This window comes from Trachypithecus francoisi, unplaced genomic scaffold (assembly GCF_009764315.1).
Source record: "Trachypithecus francoisi isolate TF-2019V2 unplaced genomic scaffold, Tfra_2.0 Lachesis_group3, whole genome shotgun sequence".
Taxonomy (NCBI): Eukaryota; Metazoa; Chordata; class Mammalia; order Primates; family Cercopithecidae; genus Trachypithecus; species Trachypithecus francoisi.
In genome coordinates, this window is record NW_022681468.1 from 88,065,597 (window position 1) to 88,085,380 (window position 19,784).

At 39.8% G+C, this 19,784-nt stretch overlaps 1 protein-coding gene and 1 pseudogene across 1 annotated transcript in view; one reads left to right on the plus strand and one right to left on the minus strand.

Moving 5' to 3' along the window:
• Positions 1-2,748: 2,748 nt before the first annotated feature.
• The window catches only part of ASB7 (ankyrin repeat and SOCS box containing 7), a 50,197-nt gene continuing 33,161 nt past the window's right edge, over positions 2,749-19,784 (minus strand). The window contains exon 6 of the mRNA XM_033188833.1: positions 2,749-6,134. Within this exon, the coding sequence (XP_033044724.1) occupies positions 5,995-6,134 (140 nt within the window). The 3' untranslated portion in view covers positions 2,749-5,994. The remainder of the gene's footprint in view (positions 6,135-19,784) is intronic.
• LOC117069536 lies at positions 7,941-9,031 on the plus strand (annotated as a pseudogene).

A 19,784-nucleotide genomic window follows, 5' to 3' on the forward strand; every position in this document is an offset into this window, starting at 1 on the left:
GACTTAAAGCTATGAACGACCTGGCCCTCTTTTTCCTTGGAGCCCTGAAGGAACAAAGTTAACATGCTAGGGACCAAATGCCACATGCCACTAAGGCCCTGGAAAATGGATTCTGTTGGCAAATACTGTTTGAGGGTCAGGCAAATAAGACCCAGTGTTTGTCTTCAAGGAACTCTCTGCCCAGTGGACTCACAGCAAATGAATTCTTAAGAGCACCAGTGGTAAACCAGGAAGAAATGCAATTTGTGCTCTGGTGCTACCCAAGATGGAAAATGGCTGTAGCCAACTAATGAGGCATTCTTCCAAAATGATAAGCTATATTTCTACTCAGGTAAGGTGGAGAAAATAAGCCATTTGGGAACTCTAAAATCAGCACACTAAAACAACCTGATGAGGCTGAGTCTACACCTTGTACACAGGCATGTACCTCACTAAAGGGTTAAGTGACCAGAATGAAGAGGGAAAATCTAGAAACTCTCTAGAGAAATCTAAAATGGTCATGTACAGTAAGTCCATGCCCCACAACTGTTCTTTTTTCTGGTAAAGAAAAAGAAAACTAAGAAGTGACCTGACCTGAAACTATTAGAGGAAGAAAAGCAACATCAGCTCAAAACTGAGCAGCAAGAAAAATATGACTACATTTGCCAGATAAAATAGGAAATCTCTGCAGCTGGAGTACTTCTGTGTCAGTCTACTCATCACATAACCAAATTTCTCACCTTAAACTGAATGTCATTGTCCAAATTCAGCCATCTCTGTTCTGATTCATAAACTACTGTTTCGCAAAAAAGTGAATCACTTCATTACTTCTTAATGTAACGTAACATTACACTTTTAATTTAAAACAGTGTTCTAATAAAAAGGAAACATAAATGTTCCAAGTGAGATTTTCAAGATACTGGAATCAAGATTGAAAATATATTTACAGGCCGGGCGTGGTGGCTCACGCCTGTAATGCCAACACTTTGGGAGGCTAAGGCAGGTCAATCACTTGAAGTCAGGAATTCGAGACCAGCCTGGCCAACATGGCGAAACCCCGTCTCTACTAAAAATACAAAAACTAGCCAGGCGTAGTGGAGCACACCTATAATCCCAGTTACTTGGGAGGCTGAGGCAGGCGAATCACTTGAACCCAGGAGGCAGAGGTTGCAGTGAGCCAAGACTGTGCCAACTGCCCTCCAGCCTGTGTGACAGAGTGAGACTCTGTCTCTAAAATAAAATAAAATAAACTTATAATAACTACCAATGATGACATGTTTTTAAAAGGTCACATATGTGAAAGAGAAATACTGTGCTTGAATGTGATCCTTCACTTCCAACGGTTTAAGGGTCAGAGTGAATCAAACCCTTGCCTTGCAGATACACAACTGAGGTGCTCTAGGCATAGCCGGATGAATGAGACTTAAAGATCACATCTAATCATTTAGTGTAAGATACTCGCTCAGGACAGTGAGACCAAGCACTGGGGCAACAGGGCTAGTTCAGGGTTTTACTCCCACACTGATGATCTTTTATAGTCCATACACAAATCACCTCAGTCTTTTCAAATGTGATTCAGAATGTTGACTGTCACTCAGGAATCACAGAGTTCTTCTGGAAGATAAGGAAATATCCATCAAATGAGCCATGGTCTTCAGGAAATATATTACAAAGAGTGGAACCCTATTTGTCAGGGGCATACAAGAGAAGTTATGAGATCCAGTTGGCCATATGCTGTCTGAACCTTTGTTTCATTTAGTAGGTAATAACAAAATAACTAAAGATAGAATAAAGAAAAATTATCTTTGTATCTTAGTATGTTGAGTTCTATCATCAAAACTTGTAAAACTTCACTCTTACTCCTTCAGTTAAGCACACACAGTTACATTGTTACATAAATATAGGCAGAGGATACAAATCCATGTTCTTTCATCTCAGATATCCAAATATGTGAGATGTGGAACTATTTTTTTTATCAAGTAGATAATGTTTTATCAATAGCTGTAAACTATTTTTGTAAACTGTCTTTCAGCTGAGAAAACAATATACTACTTCTATCATATTGGAAAAGGAATGATCTCAAGGTTTCCAAGCAACACAGCAATTTTTCAAAGCTGAACTCCCCTGCTGATCATTAGAAATAGTTTCAAATGTCCTATTCTTGGCCTTCATTTGTGCCAAACCCTGGACAAGGCTGCAACAAGATTATAATTCCAAAACATCCCACTCCTGCATGGGGTACTACGCAGTCCCTCTTCCCTTTCTCTCAGCACACCATCATTCATATTCACTTTGGGTCTCTCCTGAATCAAGCTGTGCTTATGTTTTATAGAGGAAATGTGAAATCAAAGTTGTTTTGCTTCATCTCCTGCAGGGTAACTCAGTCAGATTCATTGCTTTGACTGCATACTGTCCTACGTTTAGAAACGCTGTGGTCTAAATCCTGTCCTCAGTCAAGGTGTGACACGCGTGAGGTAGGTGGCGATTATGGCCCAAGAAAGCCCGGTGCTGGATCGATACACTCAACACTGTGATAATCTTTAGTTGGCTGGTATTTGCAGAATGCATTAAACAAATTAAAGGAGGGTAAGAAATGGCTTATCTGGTGACAATGTAGAGTGGTATTGTTTTCCGCATCATCATATTCTTAAACAATTCCCAGTGATCTAAAATGCTGATGAAGTAAGGACAGAGTTTTATTTATTTTCACCAAATAGCTGGACATATTAAAAAGTTAAGGTAGACTGGAAATAAAATACAACTCCAACATGTTTTAAATCAGATTTGATTTTTTTTTAATTCAAATTGACCCAAAGCAAAACTTACATTAAAAAGGAAGAACAAAATACATTATGATATAACACACTAGGAGTTACATGAAAGCTAAATTTGTGGGCAAATGGCCTTATCCCAATCACATTCTGGGCTAATGAGCACTTCTGCAGGAAAGTTAGAATCTCGATTTCGTATGGTCCACGCTGGTCATTAAACTACACATTCTTGTCTCTTAGGGTGTGCATCTGACAAATCATGCTCGACTCCCTCATGCTCCAGATGTGCACTCTTGCTACTGCCAGAACACTGAATTCTCTAGTGGAAATGTTGTTCCAAGCATGACTGATAATGAATTAAAAAACGAAACAGTCAAGTCTTCCAAACTAACAGGCATGGATTACTGTGTAGTAAATAGTTTAGAAATATGGGAATTAAATAATCTAAAAAACACTCTTACTCTGCTGTACATTTATAAACACAAATATTTACAAAAAAAAAAAAACACAAAACCTTGTTTTCGAAAGATGAGGTTTACAGTTCATTAATGATCATAATCTTTTATGAGCTGGTTTCTTTGGTGTATTTGCCAAATATATTTTTATAAAGGTTTAGTAATAGGCTTAAATAATAAATTTCAAAGGAAACATAAAAGAATCTGACAAATTTGAAAATATTCGGAACATTTTCTGTTCTGTCTTCTGGAAAAAACAATCAGTTGATTTTTCTGAAAATATCTGTTCTCCCTATTCATTATGCGAGCACGAATGCTTCTCTGTCAATCCAATTCAAATGCAGACCTGCAGGTTTCACCACTATAATCTACCAGTAACCCACTTGGAGACATTTTAGTTATTGTGAAATGTGATTGGGATTTTATTAACAACAAAAATAAAACATTCTTTTTAAGCTTCCAGATAAATCAAACCTCAAACAATAAATAATGGAATTATACACTTCTTCATTAAATAGAAATTTCAAAATTCCAGGAAGAGCTCTCATAATTTTTTTCTGAAGTCACAGCAGCATACAGAACAAAGAATTTACCTTAATCTGATCTTTTTTTACTTGGAATTCCCTGACTCAAACTCAGTGGCTTAGTTTGGAAACCTCTGAATGGCTGGGGAGAGAAAATCATTTTAAACTAGGTGAATAAATTAACACACACATACGTGGAAATAAGCCCTGTGCAAGTGTTACATTAACATCACTGCTCAGAGTGCAGAAACTCCAGGCACCCCTCTGCCTCCTCACATCCCTGGACCTGGGGTTTTAGGGAGAAGTCACACTCAATTCATTTCTAGCCACACCATGTCCCTAAGACTGCTAGTGTGTCCTAGCCCTGACCTGGGTATTGGTTTAAAGAATGAGAATATAGCTTGGCAACTGTCTTCACAGGGGACTCTGTCTGGAGATAACTTTCTGGAATATTTTTATGGGGAAAAGGACAGACTACTCGTTCCTATCCATCAGGCTCCAGCTAGTTTGGGGATGGTTATAGAACTGGCCACACTCAGACTGGCTGCCTGCGAAAGAGTCTATGCCAAAGAGTCTATGGGTCACCCCAGTAATCTCCCGAATAATCCTTTTTTCTGAAGCTGCCCGTCTTTGGAAACCTGTGCAATGCCTAGGCACAAGCAGATCAGAGTGTAAGATGCCACAACTACTCTGCACCCAAGAGAACAAACGCTGTGCTTGAGAAAATAGCACTGCTGGCTCTGAAAAAGGTAAGCCAGAGACAACCCCTAATTCTGCTTAGTTACACTTCTGGGTGAAACAGTTTACGCTTCATGACTTAAATCTAGAAATTCAGATGAGAGAAGCCCTTCATCTTGTAAACTTCTGATAACAAATTTATTAACAGTGTGTGAATATTTTTTCCCAAAGCACTAAAAACAATACTGGGACATCTGAAAAGATTCTTCTGAAGCTAATAACACAAATCAAGCACAGAATACATTTCTGAGGGCATCATCTTAGATGCCTAATGCCTCTGGGACTTTTTCCATTGTTACTGACACTTATCAGATCCGTGTTTACACAGCAAACATATGCCCAATCAACCCAGAAAAGAATTGTCCTGAAGAGCCTCACTGTATATAACCTTAAAATAGGAAATGTTTATTTAGCATATTAGAAATTAGCCAGACTTATAAATGTATACCCCTTAAAGATTTTACCCTTAAAAAGTTTTTTTTTTTTTTTAAACTGGGAGAAAAAGAAACACCATGAAGCCACCCCAAATTATTGAACCATTAAAGCCAAATGATTTAACAATTTTTAAGGGAAGACTCTACCACCAGGATACAAAATTTTCTGCTTAAAGTGAAGTAAAATACATAGCTTAAAATGGAAATTGCAACTGACATAGTATGGTTCTGCAATGAAAATTAAAGTGGCGGCTCCTGTTCTCACGGGCATGTCAAAGCTGGCTGTGAAATGATGACCAGCAAGTGAAATAATGGATAAAATACACCAGAAAGAGTATTGCACTGCAGGCACAGTTTTAAAAACAGAATACACTGGTTTCAATAAAGTTAGTTTCTTTCTCGTTAATTTTTTTAAAAGCACAACTCTAACTAGAGATAGAAATCGAGACACAATGTCTCAGGGTAGTGTACTACAGTTGTTAAAAAAAAAAAAAAGTTAAAAACAAGAGCACACCAAAAGAAAAGCAGAGGTACTGAATTTATGACATCCGAAAGCTACATCAATTAGGAAAAAGAACAGTTTGAAACGGCCAATTTGTACTCATTAAAAATGAATGAGGTGACAGCATTACTTTAAACATTTCTTAGGGCATTTTCCAGAGGAACCCAGGGACCCCCTGGGTGAAACTGTGCCTCCAAACGTTAACAAGTGCTTTGCTGGTTTAGAATACCGCGCTTACCAAGGAAACCATAAATTTGGAAAGGGTAAATTCTCCACTCCAAACCTGCTTGTGTCATTTAAGAAAAGACATTTTTTCTAAATGCAGTATTGTATACAAAGCTTGGACCTCTTAAACTTGGACCAAGAAACCAAATTAAGACCTTCAAGCATGTGGTGTGTGTTTTTATATATATATAAAAAATCCCTCCCCTACAATGAAAACCAACCAAACAAACAGAAAACCCAAAAGTGTATACCTGCTTTCTGATTTCACAGCAAATCAGAAATTGCATAGGATATACTTTGTGCAAGGCAAAAAGCCTTTTAAGTATCTGGAATATAACTCCTAATCCTGCTCACAGTTCTGGTATATCAGATATCATCAAATTTGTGTTTTAAGTAGTCTTTCATGACCTTGGCAATTGGTAGTTCATCAAGTAGCTTTAGGTTTTGAAGGCCTATACATTGTCGAATTTTAATTCGGCACAGGTCCTGCAAGTTTCTGGGCTGTCCTAAAAAGACAGAAAAAAGAGAATGTTACAAAGCCACAAAGCACAATATTTAAGGCACTTTTGAAAAAAACTGTTTATTTCACTGAGAAGTTCTCTCCATGGACTTTACACGCAAAGGCCCGGAAAGATACCAACTCAAACAAAGTGTCCTAGGACCTTCATGCAATGCCTTATTTGATCTTTTTCACAATCCTGGGATGGTGGATATTTTCACCTCCATTTTACAAATAAGAATACTGAGTATCAGATGTAAACAAGCTGCTTAATATCAGACAACCAATTAAGGCTTTAGACTGAGACTAAAAACAGTTCTGATTCTAAGCCTCATATCCTTTCTGTTACAAATCAGGAAAACTCTGGTTCTCATTCTGATTAGGTCTCTCTCAGGCTGGTGAGCCACTGTGAGCCAATCATTGCTCTGAGTCTTGGGTTCTCAATCTGAAAAGTGTGGGGACTGAATGAGATGTCCCCTATTGTGAGCCTCCCTTTCGGCTCTGGGTCTAGGACACTGGAGCCCCGAAGCCCACCACGGTCTCTGTGGAAATTTCCAAATGAGCTTTCCAGATCTGCCCACCTGTTTTCCATGATTCTGAACATAGCAGAACCTTGGTTGTAAGGCTGAGAGTTGAGTGCAGCAGGAATGGGGTGTGAAAAGCACCTCAAGGTATTCTGAATCTGCATCGCTTCAAGCTTCCACACCCTGATCATTTGCCAATAAAAACTCCTGTTATATCTCAATTCAAAAGAAAAATCACAAAATCCTATTTCTTTCCCTTTGGAATATTTTGTTTTACCAAAACAATAAAGATGGCTCCAAAAACAAGCAAGAATTCTTCAACTGTGCTTCAGTAGTGTTTGGAGTCAAGGGAGTTTTGCTTTCATATTAAACATGATAATAAAGCTAATATGTATTGAATACTTACTCTGTGCCTGTATTGTTAAGAGCTCATGACATATATTAACTCCTTTCATCCTTTTATGAGGGAAGTACTTTGATCATCGCCCCCATTTTATAGAGTCTCAGAGAGATTAAGTAGCATGCTTAAAGTCAAGTTGAATGCCATATTTGTCATTCTCAAACTTTTTGGTTTCAAAACTCCTTTACATTTTAAAAAAATTATTCCAAACCCCAAAAAAACTTTTATGTGGGCTATCCCTATAGATAAATGCCATATTTTAAGTTAAAACAGAAATTTTAGAAATACTTTTAAATTCATTCTAATAAACCCTTTACATGTTAACATAAATAACACATCATTATGAAAATTAACTATATTTTCCAAAACCAAAAAAAAATTTAACAAGAAGAATGTTATTCTTTCACATTTTTGCAAAGCTTTTAATGTCTGGCTTAATAGATGATAGCTGAATTTTCATATATGCTTCTGAATTCAATCTGTTGAAATAAATCACATCAATCACACCACCTAGTCTCTGGAAAACAATGACACTCGTGTCAAAAGGAATGAGAAAAAGGCAAATCATATCTCAGTGTTATTATGAAAATCAGGAGCAGACCTATGGAGAGAAAGCAAAGTCCGGGATTAGACTGCAGCTTCTCGCTTACCTGTGCAGTGTAATTTTGAGCTGTCTCTTTGTAGTCCTAAGATACAGGGGCTCCCGTTCTCAGCCTACTAGCCCATATGTTTCTGTGGCCAAGTCTTGTGTGCACTCCCTGCCATTGCCCAGCTGCAAACACACTTCTACACTGATCACAAGAAATAGGCCATTGATGATGTTCCCTTCTCAATCACTGCTGTCTCTGAAAGTGATGACCTTACTAACACCATCAATAATAAATAAAGGACAGAAATGAGTTCCACAAATATATGGAGTTGATTTCCTTTTTAAGGATCAGTTTCTGCGAATGCTCTTGGTCAAACACATGGAACGGGAGAACATCTCATTAGAAGAAGTTGTGGAAATAGAATAAGCGGAGAAGTATACTGCACCCCAACCAGAATGATGTGTCCATGATGACTGGACCAGTTCAATTTAAGGGACAGAGGTATGGATCTTGACTAGTTCGGATCTGGTCCTTGGAAGGAAAGTCAACATTGACAATTGTGGGACATATGGATGTTGTAAAAGATATGGCCTGGGTGATAAAACACAGTTTGTGTTATTACTGAGTGCCTCTATGGATCAGACTGTTCTCTCATGGGAGTGGAATGTTGAGAGAAACAAAGTGAAAACCCTACACTGCGGCACAAGTATAGATTCTACAGCTATTGATAGCTCAGCAACTAAATTTTGCAGTGGCTCCTGGGATAAGATGCTAAGGATCTGGTCTACAGTCCCTACAGAAGAAGATGAAATGGAGGAATCCACAAATTGACCAAGAAAGAAACAGAAAACAGAGCAGTTGGGACTAACAAGGACTCCCATAGTGACCTTCTCTGGCCACAAGGAAGCAATTTCCTCAGTGGTGTGGTCAGATGCTGAAGAAATCTGCAGTGTACCTTGGGAGCATACAATTAGTGTGTGGGATGTCATGTTTGGCAATCTTAAGTCAACTTTACAGGAAATAAAGTGTTTAATTGTATTTCCTATTCTCCACTTTGTAAATGTTTAGCGTCTAGAAGCACAGATAGGTATATCAGACTGTGGGATCCCCAAACTAAAGACGGTTCTTTCGTGTTGCGTCCCTAACCTCACACAGGTTGGGAGACATCAGTACAATGGTCTCCTACCCATGAACCACCGCTGATTTCAGGATCCTTATATAACACTGTCAAGCTGTGGGATACAAGAAGTTGTAAGGCTTCTCTCTATGATGTGGCTGCTCATGAAGACAAAGTTCTGAGAGCAGACTAGACAGACACAGGGCTCCTTCAAGTGGAGGAGCAGACAATAAACTGTATTCCTACAGATATGGGGGACACGAACACGAATAATAATTTGATTACAAAGATTCTTTCTATAAATGAAACTGGTAGAGAATCATGAAATTACATTGATGCAGATGCAGAAAGCAGCCTTTTGAAGTTTATATAAAGTTTTCACCCTTCCTAACAGCTAACATATCAACTATCTTTTCTTACTTTGTATTTGTAATACAAAAGTTTGTGTTTATAAAACAGAAACTGTGGCTTGCATTCCCTATTAAAAAAAAAAAAAGGAAAGAAATCATTTTGACCTCACAGATACCCCAAAAGGGTCTTGGGGACTCCAGGGTCCACTAGACCATACTTGGAAAACTATTCTTGTATTTTATCCCTTATATCCATTGTACTTGTTTACCGTGATCACCATTATTCAAAATGAAGTACTTCTTCATAAATGACAAAGGCTGACAGATCTCTGCTTTGTAAGGCCTGTATGAACATATGCTTTTTGAGAGGTTACCTGCTATGTGATCTCTTAACAGAATGGCAGCAGAAGTGACTGCTTTCTTAGGAATGTCTGTAAACTAGGAGTATGTGTATCCACAGATGTCTGTACATGGATCTGTGCAGGGATGTGACACACACTCTCATGTGTCTCTTGGGAGGATTATGTCTCCTCCACCTTTCAGATCTCTGCCAAAATAGCACTTCATCACAGGAGACTATGTCAGGATTCACCATCAGATACTCCCAGAGTTCCTTTCCTTTATAACATTTAATAAGGTTGTGAGTTCACATTTATTTGGTGATTATGTGTTAATTAATGCCCATCTTCCTCACTATATGACATGTTCCATGAGGGGAGGGCCATGTCTGGCTCCATTTGCCAATGTAAACCTGACAGCTGACACAGTATTCAGCGAATATGAGTTGAATGAATGCTTAATAGGGTTGTCCTTAAAGTATAAAACAGTCAACGCAAAATACACCCAGGTCAACAGCAAATCATTTCCAAGCCTGTTTTGAATTATTTTTCAACACTATTCATGGGCTACTTTAGGAAAAGAATAAATTATCATTGTCATTTTTCAGGAAATGCTTACAGTATTTGATCTGCAAATGCAAACTGGAATGTGAATTAGATGTGAATCTTCTTTCTTTAAAGAATCTGATTTTCCTAATAGATGATGGGTTCTTTTTAAGTATTATTTATTTATTTATTGCAAAGCAGTCTCACTCTGTTGCCCAGGCTGGAGTGCAGTGGTGCAATCTCACCTCACTGCAACCTCCATCTCCCAAGTTCAAGCTATTCTCATGCCTCAGCCTCCTGAGTAGCTGGGATTATAGGCATGTGCCACCATGCCCAGCTAATTTTTGTATTTTTAGTAGAGATGGGGTCTCATCATGTTGGCCAGGCTGGTCTCGAACTCCTGGCCTCAAGTGATCCAGCTGCCTCAGCCTCCCAAAGTGCTCGGATTACAAGGCATGAGCTGCCATGCCAGGCCCTTTTTAATATTAATAAAAAGAACCACCACAACATATTCAGGCAAAAAACAGATGAGGAACGAGTTTACATATGTGTATACAGGCATACTTAAATGAAAACATCATTCAAAAAAATGGTAAAAACTAAATTATTAGAATTTGCTTAGCTAAGGTAAAAAAGAAGGGGCTGGCCGGGCGCGGTGGCTCACGCCTGTAATCCCAGCACTTTGGGAGGCTGAAGTGGGCAGATCACAAGGTCAGGAGATTGAGACCATTCTGGCCAACATGGTGAAACTCCGTCTCTACTAAACAAATACAAAAAAAAAAAAAAAAATTAGCCAGGTATGGTGGTGGCAAGCTACTCAGAAGGCTGAGGCAGGAGAATCACTTAAACCCGGGAGGCAGAGGTTGCAGTGAGCCAAGATCATGCCACTGCACTCCAGCCTGGGCAAATGAGTGAGACTCTGTATCAAGAAATAAAAAAAAGAAGGGACTGAGACAAAAGGTTACGGAATGGGGGATCTGTTGACATGGATTTGTTTTGTGACAGACTTCTCTCCAAAGATGACCACATTACCTTCTATCTCTCCTGCCTTTCCACAATGAGGCTGGACACTGCTATCATTAAGAGATGAGGTCTATGTTCCCTCTTATTGGAACTGGGTGGGTCTGTGATAATGGTGATAGTGTTGTTAAGTAACTTACAAGGCTAAGTCACAAAAGGTGATGCAGCTTTTGCCAGACTCTTGGGACATTTACTACTGCAGCACACCCACCATTCCACGAAGATGCTCTGGTAGCCTACACAAGGGAACTGAGGTCACTGACCAATAATCCTGGCTGAGCTCCCAGTCAACTGCCAGCACCAACTCGCCAGCCACCTGAGGCAGCCTTTTGTTTGTTTGTTTTTTAGCCAGTCTTATTCCTTCACCCAGCCTGGAGTGCAGTCGCAAAATCTCTGCTCACTGCAACCTCCATCTCCAGGATTTAAGCAATTCTCCTGCCTCAGCCTCCCGGGCAGCTGGGACTACAGGCATGCACCACCACGCCTGGCTAATTTTTGTATTTTTAATAGAGACAGGGTTTCACCATGTTGGTCAGGCTGGTCTCAAACTCCTGACCTCAGGTGATCTGCCTGCCTTGGCCTCCCAAGGTGCTGGGATTACAGACGTCGCCTGGCCGCAAGAGTGAGCCATTTTCAAAAGAGAGATGCCCCAGTCAAATTGCTCCAGAAAATAATGTGTGGAGCAGGGAAGTAAAACAAATGACTCTTGTTGTTTTAAGCCACTAAAGTGCTACAGCATTAGATGAGACTCTGGCACCTGAAAGTGGGGCTTTGCCCTTGGCACCAGGCAGTGGGAGGGCTTTGAGGTGAGTGTTACAAGGAAGCCAGAAGGGCTTTAAGAAGCCTGTTGGTTGGGGCTGTATAAAAAAGTTTTTTGAATGTTACTAGAAGCTGGAAGACAGGGAAGCCTTGTATGTATGTAATAGTGCAAAGTCTGGCAACACTGTCACCTGGGGTAATGTGGTAAACAGGAAATGTCCTAATGACCTAATGGTCTATTTAAGTAGATTCCTCAGGCAGAATACTGTAAGTATCACTGGCTTTTCTTCATTATCTATGATAAGATGCAAGAGGGCAAAAATGAGACAACAACTTTAATTCAAGGGAAGCACTGACAGAAATGCTACCATCTTCACAAGTTATTTATCTCTGCGTAAGCCTTTTCCAGGGAAAAATGCACATTCTTAGGCCTAAATATGTTGAAATGCTCTAGTCAATATGTTGAAATGCTCTAGACTAATTTTTCTTCTCCTTAAAACGTGTGTTGTTGGAAGAATCTGACCTTTTAAAGGTTTCTTGACCATGTGTAACTCCTGTCTGCAGAATTTCCTTTAATGATAGAGGCATATCATAGTGGTTAAAAGCATCAACTTTGGAGCCAGGCTGCCTGGATTTGGCTCCTGGCCCCACCACCACTTGCAATCTGTGTGATCTTGGGCTCCTTAGCTTCCTGCTTGTTTTCTCATAATCATCACACTCACCTCAAAGGTTTTACAAGCATTAAAAAAGTTAATTTTGGTAAAGTGCTTATAAAGTGCCAAGCACACAGTAAGTACCAGGTAAATACATTTTTAAATATTTGTAAGGATGTCTGCTTCTGGTTACCAAAAAAGTAGAGGGCCCTCTTTGGAAGCTGCAGTCTCCATCTTCCTGGTGTCAGGACAGTAAGAAAACTAGGTGACAGTTTAACAGTAAAGGAGCAACTGGAAACCCATTTGTGGGAAACAGTCCTGGGCAAATTGATATAAATCATATTCTAGAAATCCCTGCCTGACTTGAATCAGGCAGAGATGTGAGGGCTTTTACCTGTATAAAAAGATGTGCAGAGACGAAGTGAGGGATATCATGACACTGTTTCTCTACGAGTGTACAGGTATGAACTCATCTTGCCATGTACCAGTATTGCTGAGTGAAAAGTGAGCTAAATTTTAGGCATAATAAGGACTGCTCATGGTAAGTACTGTCATTTCTAAGACTGTCTAAGGAGTTTTTTTTTCAGAAATGGCATTTTAGGAATAGAAGATTATGACTGAAAGAGAAGTACTTATTTTTTTGTCAACTGATCGCTTAAAAGTATTTACTGAGCATCTATTTTTTTTTTTTTTTTTTTTTTTTGAGACGGAGTCTTGCTCTGCCACCCAGGCTGGAGTGCAGTGGCCGGATCTCAGCTCACTGCAAGCTTCGCCTCACGGGTTTACGCCATTCTCCTGTCTCAGCCTCCGGAGTAGCTGGGACTACAGGCGCCCGCCACCTCGCCCGGCTAGTTTTTTTGTATTTTTAGTAGAGACGGGGTTTCACCGTGTTAGCCAGGATGGTCTCGATCTCCTGACCTCGTGATCCGCCCGTCTCGGCCTCCCAAAGTGCTGGGATTACAGGCTTGAGCCACCGCGCCCGGCCGAGCATCTATTAATGCTATATGTATTCAACAATGCACTATCCCAGAGATTAAAGGACCAAGGGAAGAGAAGGGCAGTGGCAGAAGAAGAGAAGCAGAGAAAGAGTATAAAGAGAATGAAAGAAGAAAAATCAACACAAATGTGCACACCATTTACTAGGCATCTTAGAAAATTAATTCCTCCCATTAAAGAACAACTTCCCTGTCCACGGGATGATAACAGGGGAAAACTGGAAGACATCTCACAAAAGAGCATAATTTAAAGAACTAGAAACCCTTTAGGGGATGCAGAAAAAACTACCAGGTATTCATACTAATGAACTACAATGGAATTACATAATAGTTCAAAGAGTTATTAGTCTTTCCATTTTATAAAGAAGCCCATCATTAGTAATAATTGGGCTGGTATAAAATAGGAAATCAGCTTTTGAAGGGTCTAGTATAAATTACAAAACCAGGGCCAGCGGCATAATTTAGAAAATTAAATATCCTAAATCACCTCCCTGTGACATCGCCATTACTGTTTTTACGATAGGATCAACTTATTTGTTTAAAAATATCTAGATTCATAAAGGTAGAGAGGAAAAATATTTTTAAATACCCAAACTGAGCAAAATGAAGGCAAAACAAAGTTCCAAAGTTGTTCTTTCGGGTGGAGAGGGGTAGAAATTGGAGGTGGAGGGGGGGCACAAAGGAATAAGTGAAAGATTTGCGTCCTCTGGATTGCTCTACACACCTGACCTGGTCCTTCCGGACTCTCTCCATCTTAGGTCAACATCTGGGATGGTCGTCCAATATCTCTTTGTTTTATTTCAGCTTCCCATTTTAAAATCCTACCATAGGCTGGGCATGGTGGCTCACGCTACCTGTAATCACAGCACTTTGAGAGGCTAAGGCGGGCAGATCACCTGAGGTCAGGAGTTTGAGATCAGCCTGACGAACATGGCGAAACTCCATCTCTACTAAAAATGCAAAAATTAGCTGGGTATGGTGGCACATGCCTGCAGTCCCAACTACTCAGGAGGCTGAGGCAGGAGAATTGCACGAGCCTTGTAGGTGGAGGGTGCAGTCAGTTGAGATCACACCATTGTACTCCAGCATGGGCGACAAGTGAGACTCTGTCTCAAAAAAAAAAAAAAAGAAAAAGAAAAAGAGAAAAAAAATCCTACCATAAATACATTTTATTCCTTTGCTCTTGCATCTGAATTCCCTTCACAGGGACCTAGTATGAAATGTGCTAAACAAATCTTACTTTATAGGACAAAGGCAGTTTCCAGCTCTCCTTAAAATAACAATTATGGTATTCTCTTCGATAGAATCCTAATGTATACAACATCAGGCTTATGATATTTTTCTATTGGAAGATTTTTTCCATAGGTAAATGAGCTCTGAATTATATTTTCCATTTGCACTAAGTCAAATGACAAGAAATCTCTAGATGTCTATATCAAAAATATAAAGTAATACAAATACTATAAACGGCAGGATATTTTCTGTATCAAAGAACCTTAAAATGTGATGCAATTTGACTAAAAATTGTGTTACTATTTATTTCTAAAAGTGATTCTTAATAACTGGGACTGAAAAACCTGGTAAGACTATGATATAATTATAAATCAATAATCAAAAATGCCCCTGGTTAAAATGTATTACACAAATTACTTCTCCAAAGAGCTGTACTACACAACACTGCTTTGGATAAACCATCCTACAAAAATATTAAAGTAGCATTCAAAAGGAACACAGGAAGGGAAGGCACTTGTTTTAGAGGCATTTTGTGTGATCAGCTGCTCATATACTTATTGCTGTATGGGGTTTAACCTGAGAAAGCCCAAGCTTAAATTTTGCTTTCTTAAAATTAAAAAAAAAGGAGGAGTTGTGATTTTTATTATGCCTTATTTAAGTTATTTTAAAGTTGGAAATGCTGTCTTTAAAGTTTTACTTCTACAGCTAGAACACAGTACTTGACTATTGCTAAAATTTAAACAAAAATATTTCAGGTTACCGTGATATTTATAAAATAGTATTTTCAAGTATCTGTGTTTAATGTTCCAAAAAGCAACTAGTTTAAGTACTCGACAGACTGTCTTCTGCAAAACCATTTATACAACTCAATTCCCATCTACCTGATCTTTTTCTAAACAGGATATTCTAAACAGGACTCAGAGTTCATTAGTCCAGTATTAAACACACCCACAGGCAACACGGGGTTTGGAACTGACCACATCTGCCAAACTGCCCAGAAATACATAGAAATACATACCAGTTAACTCCTTAAAACGTACAAATCAAAATACAGCCCAGCCTTACCTGTTATACACCACCCAAAGCATACTGGTGGTGGCTTCCAGTCTGTGAACAGTGTCTACTACAAACAGCTCACTTACTCAGCTCAGCCTCCTATGGATAGTAAATACCAAACTAGCATATTCTCTGACTTAAGAATCACCTAGACCAGAGCCTGCCACAGGAATAGAAGATGCTCTGTTCTCACTCATACGTGAGAGTTTAACAATGAGACCATATGGACACAGGGAGGGAACATCATACACCAGGGCCTGTCGGAGGGTGGGGGGCAAGGGGAGGGAGAGCATTAGGACAAACACCTAATGCATGCGGGTCTTAAAACCTAGATGACGGGTTGATAGGTGCAGTAAACCACCATGGCACATGTATACCCATGTAACAAACCTGCACGTTCTACACGTGTATCCCAGAACTTAAAACAATAATAATTAAAACGATGCTACAGTGTAAAAGTAAGATGTGAAAGTAAGTTGTTCACACGAGTGAACAAATAAATGCTTTATTTATTCAAGGACTTCCTGGCCCCTTTGATATGTTACTGTGCACAGTGAACCTCTGAAACCTGGACCTAGGATCCAAGGTACTTGTCTTCCAAACTGATTTGAATCATGAATCCACTTGACTCCACAGTATCTGATAGACAATTTTTCTTTTTCTTTAAGACTAGTCAAGTGCAGTCTTGAGAAGGGAGGAAAGAGTAGAACGAGGGATCTGACCCGTAACTGACTGTGGACACTACCTTTGAACTAGCCAGCCAGTTTTATAAACAAATTTCAGGAAATCACTGATCTCTGCAGAGCCTACATAGTAAATATGATAGTAAACGGCAAGCAATAATGTACTACATCTCGTATTATCCACAGATTTTAACTTTAAATAGAAATATATTAGAGATTCACCAAATTCTGAAACACTAGGCTAACAGGACACCCTAAAAATCTGATTGTAGGGAATGTATATCACTAGGTCTCAGTCTTTTAGTTTTAGGACCCCCTTGCACTTTTAAAATTGGAGAAGTGCAAGGAATCTTTATGTCAGTTATACTTATCTACATTTACCATTTTAGAAATTGAGAAATTTTTTAAATATCTAATTCACTTAAAAATCCATTATCAATTGAAATACATTTTTATGTAAAAAAAAAAGAGTTCCTTTCCAAAACAAAAGGGATTTTTGTGAGAACAGCACTTCTTACAATTTTCTGCAAATCTCTTTTAATGTCTGGCTTCACAGAGGCAGCCGCAGTCAGAGATCTGCTTCTGCATTTCATCTGCTACAACACGCTGTCTTGACTGGAGCACCTGAAGAAAATCCAGCCTCACTCAGACACGTAGTTGGAAAAGGAAGGAATTTTTAAATAATTTTTTTCAAGTAACTGTGGATCTTCTCTGATACTCCATCAAAACTAGACAAGTGGGCGTTTCTTAATGGTTAGTTACAATATGAAATCCACTGGTCCAACTTGCACTTGAAATGGATCGTTTATCCACGTGTGATTGTTGTGACATTATGCATTAGTCATTTGGAAAACAAGGTTCATTGGGTTATGTGGATCTTCCAAACGTTAACCTGTTCCATTATAGAAGATCAAAAAATCACTTTGTTGGCCGGGCGCGGTGGCTCAAGCCTGTAATCCCAGCACTTTGGGAGGCCGAGACGGGCGGATCACGAGGTCAGGAGATCGAAACCGTTCTGGCTAACATGGTGAAACCCCGTCTCTACTAAAAAATACAAAAAACTAGCTGGGCGAGGTGGCGGGCGCCTGTAGTCCCAGCTACTCGGGAGGCTGAGGCAGGAGAATGGCGTAAGCCCGGGAGGCGCAGCTTGCAGTGAGCTGAGATCCGGCCACTGCACTCCAGCCTGGGCAACAGAGCCAGACTCCGTCTCAAAAAAAAAAAAAAAAAAAAAAAAAAAAATCACTTTGTTAATATCTTCACTGATTGAAGAAGTCTTTAGATACTAGGAATCTCACAGCAGCAAATATAAGTTTTCTAAAATTCTCATTTGCAAAGTTCACATTTTATGACTGGTCATAAGTCCTGTCAGTTGTTTTCCTTAAAGTGACAAGTGAATTTTACTCATTTTCAAGAAAATGTCTGCCAAATACCCAAGACTAACTGGCTAGAGTTTAGTTGTTACTCTTTCAAGTAAAAATGGTGTTCCATGAAAAAGCTGCCAGTTCAGTTCAAACAAACTGAAGTTGCTTTTCCTCAATCAAATCACTGCACTTTGGTATGAAGTAAGAATACTAGTCATTTCCATCCCACAGAAAGTTTAAAAAGTATTCGCAGGGACAAGATTTAATAAAATTAATTTTACCGCTTCATCACAGACCTTCTTAAGTGGAATTGGAATCTTTTTTCCTGAGAGTGTCTGGCAGTGAACAATGACCAGTACTGGCTGGGGCCACTGTCTCGATTCATGCTAACATGCCAGCAGTTTCACCTACCACTGCTTGTACACCATCAACACAAATGTCATCACAGTGAAAAAGGCAAATCACATCTTAGTACTGTTAGGAAATTAGTTTTGATCTCATAGGCACCTAAAACAATCTTGAGGAGCCCCGGCTATAAAGTCCACACTGAAAAACATTCTAACATAAATTTAAAAAAGAAAAACCATTTTTGTTTTGTTTTCAATCATAAGCAGCAGAAAATCATAGCCTTTAAGAGTAGTTAGTGGCAAGAAATTTTAAAAGGGAGGGACTTGGGGACTATGTTCCAATTCCCCTGGTTTTTCAGAGAAGGAAACTGATGCCAGTGGGGTGGGGGGAGTGTTAAACATCTTGTCCAAGTTTCCAAGGCAAGTCAGACGCTAGATCAGAAGCCCATTAGCTGCTCTACCATCCCATCCTACTGATTCAACAGTGCCTCTGGCACAGGCACGGCGGGGAGATCTTTGGGATGATGTACGGGAGACACCTGATCCCAGTGGGCAAAACATTAACCAGCTCAAAGGACAATGGACAGAGTATGTTTTTCCTATTTTAAATAAAAACGATAAAACTAAATAGACTTCCAGTTTTAGTTCCAACAGGTAAAGAGCTTGGAAATCATCATGCCCATCCTTACAAGACAAAACACTTGAATAAACTCGAAGTCAATGACTTTTCATGGATCTATCAGAAAACTGAAGCTGTGGGGCAAACCTCCACCCAAAATCTGGAGAGGAAACAAACTCAGAGCCATGGCTGAGATCTGTGCACCTGCAGCCCAAGTCATTGAAGCCATAAACTGGTAGGAACGCTGAAATGGTAATTTTGACGAATGGCCAGACTGTGAATTGACTAGTCTGAGAGTGGCAGCCGGTCTTATGAAGCCTCCCACTTGGTTGTGAGTTCTAATCCCAGGAACTCCACCAAGTCCTCAAGGTAAAGAGCCAGTAAAGACCCTCTCATGGCTCCAGCATGAGGAGGTGAAGAGTAACCCTTGTGAAATGCACCCAGAACCTTCTCCATGATAAAGGCCCGCACCCTGGAGGTGGGAAAGACTTTCTCAGAGCCTTGTCTCAGAGCCAAGAGGAAAGGGCATTCCTGAGTCCAGTCCCCTCTGGCCTCCTGTCTCACTTATGGGGCTGGAAAAGCTACACAAGAAGAAACACGTGTGAAGACGCAGCCTAGAGACACAGGTCCACTGAAAGACTGAGAGTGAATCAGAAGACTGCAGACCACTGGCCCTTCCCACACCTTACAACTGCACCAGTGGGGCTCCAATGTGTGACACAGGATGAAAGCCAAGAAAGCTGCAGGATGTACCCTCTCTCCAATGAGGGTGCTTAGGGAAGCCCAAAGCCAAGACACAGGACAAAAACAAGGGCACTGCAGGGACCGGAACCCTCTGGCACCCACAGCTGCAATAAACATGACGCACAGCCCAATTCACAGTCAGATTAACAAAAAGCCTCACGTCAAAGGACTGTTTACCTCAGTTTCTGTTACCCACCATGTCTAGCTTCAGTAAAAAAATCACAAAACATGCTAAGAGGCACGAAAAAAAAACAGTCTGGAGAGACAAAACAAGCATCAGAACCAGACTTAAATATGACACAGGTGCTGGAATTACCAGTCA